At 50.3% G+C, this 6,941-nt stretch overlaps 1 protein-coding gene across 1 annotated transcript in view; it reads left to right on the plus strand.

Moving 5' to 3' along the window:
- IFNLR1 (interferon, lambda receptor 1) overlaps positions 1-6,941 on the plus strand; it is a 46,277-nt gene that overhangs the window by 36,979 nt on the left and 2,357 nt on the right. The window contains exons 3-6 of the mRNA XM_005875197.2: positions 1,542-1,729; positions 3,488-3,630; positions 6,014-6,173; positions 6,510-6,643. Of these exons, the coding sequence (XP_005875259.2) occupies positions 1,542-1,729; positions 3,488-3,630; positions 6,014-6,173; positions 6,510-6,643 (625 nt within the window). The remainder of the gene's footprint in view (positions 1-1,541; positions 1,730-3,487; positions 3,631-6,013; positions 6,174-6,509; positions 6,644-6,941) is intronic.

Consider the following 6,941-nt stretch of genomic DNA (forward strand, 5'->3'; position numbering starts at 1 on the left):
CTCCGCGTCTCCGCATCCCCTAGTGCCGGGCGAGCAGCTCCACTAGAAAGCCACTCTCTCTCTCCGACCCGCTGCAAGGCCGTCCCGCCTCTCCCCATAGGGATTTGGGACCTCAGAATCCTGCCCCAAACAAGCTCAGTGGATTCGAGAGTTTGTAACCCCTTCTGACTGAAAAAAAAAACGCGCATCCACTTGCAGCCTGCCTGGCGCGCGACTCCGTACCTCTGCTCTTGGCGCCTCTGCACATCCTACTCAGTCTCAATGCTTTTCTTTCTTTCCTTCCAGTTGTAGAGCTTCCACTGGGCCAGCTTTCCCATGGTTCTGAATGATAGCTGTTTGTCTTATAGTTGGTAGTTTCAATGTTGTTGTGGGAGGCAGCACGCACAAGTCTATACCTTACGCCGCCATCTTGGTTCCTCAGTTTTTTATATTTTTTCATTATCTTTGTTCAATTGTTAATTATTGAGTCAGTTGTATTAAAATTTTTTTCTCATTATAATTATGGGTTTTCTGTTTCTTCCTGTAGTTTGTCTATTTCTGCTCCAAAATATATCCTGAATTCAACCCCTTCTCGCCAAGTCTACCACCATTCGGTGATCTCTCGGATCAGGGCTGCAGCCTCCTCGCTGGCGTACCAGTAATCTTCTAAAAACATAAATTAGATCAGTCCCCTATTCAGAACCTTCCCGTGGCTTCCGATCACACTTGGAATAAAATCCAAACTCCTTACCAAGACGGTGAGGCCACCTGCTCTGCCCAGCCCCCTCTCCACCCTCATCCCCAGTCTGTGCACAACTTCCTCCTCCCTGGTCCACTGGGTTTCGGCCACACTGGCCTCCTTGCTCTTGTCTGGATCCTTCCTATCGCAGGGCATTTGCTTTTGCTGACCCTTCCCCGGGCCTTCACCTGAGCCCTTCCTGTTGTTGTGGCCTCAGCTATTCTGAGCCACCTTCAGAAAGCAGCCACTCCCACGTGACCCTGTTGTCACTGCCTTTACCAGGATTTATCTTGTTAATGTGATGGGGATCTCTCAACTCCTCCCACCAGCGTTTGTTCCCGAGGGCCTTGTCTGTCATGCCTTGCTCGTTCCCCAGGAAGAATGCCCAGAGCTCAGGTCCCTTCTGTGGACCTCAGAGTTCTCAGGAGGTTGGAGTCGTGGGCCTGCGTGTCCCCCTCTGACATCCACACAGCCCCCAGCAGCTGCCTGGCACACAGCAGGTGGTCGGTCCATAAGTGCCTGAACGAATAAACCTGTGGAAAATTGTTACTGGTACTAGCAATAGCAGCCACCATGACACATGACGGGAGGAGCCTGGGGCTCGGGGCTGTTACCTGCACAGGGGCCCAGAGCTGGTGAGGGCCGGAGCCACAGTTCCCACCCACGTGTGTCTCTCCAGAGCCTGAGCTGGAGAGATGGACGGACGGAGGACAGATGGGTGGATGCACGGGTGAGAGATGAGTGATCACTTGTTCTGTAAGTCCCCGGGTCCCAGGCAGGTGAGTCCATGGCCCAATGCTCCCCTGTCTGCTTCCTCCCTCAGCTTTCTAGCAGCCCCTGAACGGTGGCGAAAAGTGGAAAAGTGTGCAAGAACCAAGGAGCTGACGTGTTCTCTGATGTGCCTGGAGAAGCAGGACCTCTTCAACAAGTTCAAGGGCCGTGTGCGGGCGGTCTCTCCCAGCGCCAAGTCCCCCTGGGTGGAGTCCAAGTACCTGGAGTACCTTTTTGAAGGTAGGTCTGTGGGTAAGGGACTGAGTGGTAGGTTCTCTGTCCAAGAACTTGGCTCAGTGGCACTGCTGTTCAACCGTCTGTCTCCCACTTCCCCGACGCAGAGAGCATGTCCTGTCGGGCAGCACCCTGGCTGCGGCCCGGGTCCAAGCAGCCTGATTTCATGGCAGGGGGTTAGGGGAGTACCACAACGCCACAGTTCAGCTGGTACCTCCTACTATGATATTTATGATCTTCTATGGAGCACAGCCTTGATCATGAACCATACAGGCATTTATTATACTAGAAGGAAGGAAGTGTGGATGGAGAGAGGGAGGACAGGAAGGAAAGGCGGATGGGTAGGTCAGTGGTTAGCACAGAAGCCAGGCTGGCTGCGTAGGGAGGGCTGGAAGGAAGGGGCGGGAGAGGAGAAGTGAACAACCAAATGAAGGAAGGAAAATCAAGAAGGAAAGATATATGGGAAGGAAAGAAGGATGGATGGGTGAGTGGAAACGTAGGCTGATTGGCTAGAACGGATGGATGGGAAGGAAGGAATGTTGGCTGGGAAGGAAAGATGTGGAGGCAGGAACAGGGGCTGTTCTGCTAGAACAGTGGTTCTCAACCTTGGCTGCACATTAGATTCACCTGGGAATCTTTTTAAAATCCTGATTTCTGGGCCTCATCCTCCGGAAACTCTGTTCCTTTGTTACTGATGTTGTGGCCCCACCCCATAACAAAGAAACAGCATTTCCAGAGGATGAGGCCCAGAAATCAGGAGGGAGGCAGGTACAGGGGCTGTTCTGCTAGAACAGTGGTTCCCAACCTTGGCTGCACATTAGATTCACCTGGGAATCTTTTTAAAATCCTGATTTCTGGGCCTCATCCTCCGGAAACTCTGTTCCTTTGTTACTGATGTTGTGGCCCCACCCCATAACAAAGAAACAGCATTTCCAGAGGATGAGGCCCAGAAATCAGGATTTTAGAAAGATTCCCAGGTGATTCTAATATGCAGCCAAGGTTGAGAACCACTGTGCTAGAAGAACGATGAATGAATCACTGAATGGTTGGATAGATAGAAATGGAGGGAACGATTCAGAGAGGTGATGGCCTTTTTTTTTTTTAGTTACTTTTTTTGCCTCCTCCTCCCTGAAGCACTCCTGATTTTCCTTCAGCACACCCTAAGCCCGAATGACCCTTCCTGCCTTGTTCTGCCCTCCACTGTGGCCCTGGTCACTTTCTCTCTTGAGTTTTGGTAGTTTTCATATTTCATTTCCCCCTAATTTCTTTCAGTTCCTGCAGGGCAGGATCCATGGAGGCCTCATCTCCCTATTACCCTCAGCTCCTTGCCCAGAGCATAGTACATAGTCACTATACCCTAGACTCTGACCTGCAGCACTGTGAGATAATAGATATGGGTTGTTTTAAGCCACTAAGTGTGTGGTGCTGTGTTAGAGCAGCCATAGAAAAGTGATACGCAAGGGCCGGATTCCGGCAGGCTAGTGGGTATGTGAGGATACAAGGGACCACATGAATAAAGGCAGGTTAACTGTGAGTTTGGCCTGGTCATTTCACCTCTCTCAGCCTCCGTTTGCCCTTCTTTAAAATGGGACTCGTTATATCCCCTCCGGGGCTTAAATAAAATGGCCGGGAGGCTCCTGATTCCCAGTTCCCCTTTCCAGGACAGCTCTCTGGGCTGGACGAGGAGCAGGCTCACCTGGAGGCGGGGCAATGGGCGCACCATGGCCCCAGAGGGTACTGACAAGTCCTGTTCTGTTTCTGCAGTGGAGCCAGCCCCACCCGTCCTGGTAGTCACTCAGACAGAGAAGGTCCTGAAGGTCAATGCTACCTACCAGCTGCCCCCCTGCATGCCCCCGTCGGATCTGAAGTATGAGGTGGATTTCTGGAAGGAGGGGACTGGGAACAAGGTGGGAAGCCCCTTTCCTGCCCCCTACTTGTGCCCCCTTCCTCCACGGCCCTACCAAACCTCGGTGTCCTCACCCTCCCAGCCTCCTACCTGCACGCCTCCTCCAGGAAGCCTTCCTACATACCCTCACCTTGGCATATCCCTGCCCTTCTCCACCTAAGAGGCCAAGTACAGGGCGTCCTGTCCCTGTGCCTTACAGGTGCTAACAGCACAGGCATTTTCTAACTAATATATTTTTTAAATTATGAAACCTGTTGGGGTTTTTTTGTTTTTTGTTTTTTTTTACAATAAAATCTGATTGAACTATGGTGAGCTACAGGAGGCCTGCTTGCCCAGCCACTGGATTCATTATAGAAAAGTCAGAAAATACACATGAGCTCTACAGGGAAAACCAAAAGTATCAGAGATGACCACAAATAAGTCTTTGGTACCTATCCAGTTTCAGACTTGTTTTCTGTGGGTGCACCTGTGTCTGTCTGTCTGTATTTATTTATGGCAGGGTTGGCAAACTTTTTTTGTAAAGGGCCAGATGTAAACATTTGTGGCTCTGCAGACCCTGTAGCCCAGCGGTCGTCAACCTTTCAGACCTCGCGGACCACCAGTTGGCGACCGCTGCTATAGTCTGTCACCGCTACTTGGCTCTGCATCTGTAACACAAAAGGAACCAGAGACAATATGTAAATGCACAGGCTTAGGTGGTTTCCAGTGTAACTTTTTAAAAAGCTGGCAGCCAGGTCTGCCCACAGGCTGTATAGTTGACTGACCCCATCCTTACTCAGTTTTTCTTTCACTGAACCAACAGTCACACTCCTGGCCTCCTGCATCCTCTGGTTCCCAGGATGTACTCCACTTGATGTGGTCCATGCCTTCAAGAACCTTACAAATACCCTAGACCAGTGGCCGGCAAACCGCGGCTCTCGAGCCACATGCGGCTCTTTGGCCCCTTGAGTGTGGCTCTTCCACAAAATACCATGTGCGGGTGCACCCATACAATGCGATTGAAACTTCGTGGCCCCTGCGCAGAAGTCGGTTTTCGGAAAGGAGATAGACGAAACAAGTATACAAGACGAGTGTGGATGGGAGAGTTGGAAGGGGTCGACCTCAGCGGACGTACCTCAATCAGATTGAGGACATTTTTAGCAAAGGCCAGCTTAGGAGTACCCTAATTAAGTTAATAACAGTGTACCTACCTATATAGTTTAAGTTTAAAAAATTTGGCTCAAAAGAAATTTCAATCGTTGTACTGTTGATATTTGGCTCTGTTGGCTAATGAGTTTGCCGACCACCGCCCTAGACCAGTGCTCTCCAATAGAAATGTAATGCAGCCCTGGCCGGTGTGGCTCAGGTGGTGGGGCATCATCCCGTGCACCAAAAGGTCGCCAGTTCAATTCCTGTCAGGCCACATGTCTGGATTATGGGCTCTATCCCTGGTAGAGGGTGTGCAGGAGGCAGCCCATAGATGTTCCACTCTCGCATTGATCTCTCTCTCTCTCTCTCTCTCTCTCTCTCTCTCTCTTCCTCTCCCTCTCCCCTATCTCAAAAATTAATAAAAATATTTTTTAAAAGAAATGTAATGCAAGCCTAATGTGTAATTTTAAATGTTCCTTGTTAAATTAAATAAAAAGAAACAGGTGAATTTAATTTTCATAATATACTTTAATTCATCCAATAGAATGTTATCGTTTCAACATGTAATTAACATAAAAGTTATTGAGATACAGTGGGGCCTTGACTTACGAGTGTCCCGACTAACGAGTTTTTTGAGATACCAGCTGTCTCTCGGCCGATTTTTGCATTGAGTTGATAGAGTAATTTGAGTTAACGAGCTCCTTAACGAGCTTGGTCTCGGAACGAATTAAACTCGTAAGTCAAGGCCCCACTGTATTTGACATTCTTCTTCCCTTAGTCTTGGAAAGCCTATGTGTATTTTATACTCAGAGTCCATCCCAGTTTGGACTGGCCACACTTCAGGTGCTCAGGAGCCACATGTGGCCAGTGGCTACTGCATTGGATGGGCGCCCAAGAGTTTTCTGTGTCTGTGATGGCAGAATGATGCCCCCCAAATAAGTTGGGATGCCCTTGGGGCAGGAAGTCTGAGGGATATACCCCTCAAAGTGAAGGCCAGCAGTCCCTGGGCAGGGGGCTGGGGGTAGGGGGCAGGGAGTGACCCTGAATGGCAAGGGTGCTTTTGAACCCAGACCATCTCTATCTCAAAACTCAGCAGAAAAGAAGCCAGATAGTTCTTGGAAGTGCTTCTTGAACACTTGAACTTGATTGCAGGAAAAGAAGTTGCAGGATCCCAGCTGCCAACCCCACCCCATCCTGGCTGTGCAGAGCCGGTTCCCACAACAGGTCTGCTCACCTCTGCTTCTTTCTCCAAACAGACCCGATTTCCAGCCACTTCCCATGGCCAGCCAGTCCAGATCCCCCTCCAGGCGGATGCCAGTGGATACCACTGCCTCAGCGCCAGAACCATCTACACCTGCGGTGACCCTAAATACAGCGAGTTCTCCAAGCCCACCTGCTTCTCCCTGGGGACCCCAGGTGGGTGCAACATGGTACAGCCTGGAGGACTTTCCCTGAGCGTCAGGATCTTCATAATGTGGTGGTTAGGAGCATGTGTCTAGAGACAGGCTCACCTCGATTAAAACCCCGGCCCTACCACAGTCACTGTGTGTCTTTGGGCAGCTTCCCTAACCTCTCTGAATCTTGGTTTCCGAAATTGGGAGCATGGGTTTATTCTTATGAGGACTGAGACTAGGATGAGGTATGAAAAAATAAATAAATAGGATTGTGTGTGTACGTGAAGCCCCCAGAACGGATGCAGTCGGTAAACTGGAGCCGTTGTTGTTGCTTCTTCATCCTGATTATTTTTCCTAGGAGTCCACTGGGCATTCCTGGTGCTACTACCACTTCTGCTGCCGCTGCTGTTGGTTATCACCACGGGCTGTGTGATCTGGAGGAGCTTCAGAGGGAACCCCTGGTTTCAGCGGGCAAAGATGCCACAGGCTCTGGTACGGCACATCTGGGGATGTGCACCTGAGCAGGGAGGGTTGTTGAAGAGCAAGGGAGTGGGGCTAGACTTAGCGGTAGTTCAGACGGATTGGCAAGGTGGCCCAGACTGCAGAGCATCCTTCCTTTGTATCTAAATTTCCACTATTAGTAATTCATTCCTTTGGCACCAAATTCAAATACCTGGGAGGGAGAAGTGCCTACAGTCCCTGTGAGTTAAGTAATTGCATCTCTGCTCAGGATTTGTCAGGTGCCGAGAGCAGAACCCCCAGCCTTGAGATTCAGGAGAGATGCCCAAAA

This window comes from Myotis brandtii, unplaced genomic scaffold (assembly GCF_000412655.1).
Source record: "Myotis brandtii unplaced genomic scaffold, ASM41265v1 scaffold456, whole genome shotgun sequence".
Classification (NCBI taxonomy): domain Eukaryota; kingdom Metazoa; phylum Chordata; class Mammalia; order Chiroptera; family Vespertilionidae; genus Myotis; species Myotis brandtii.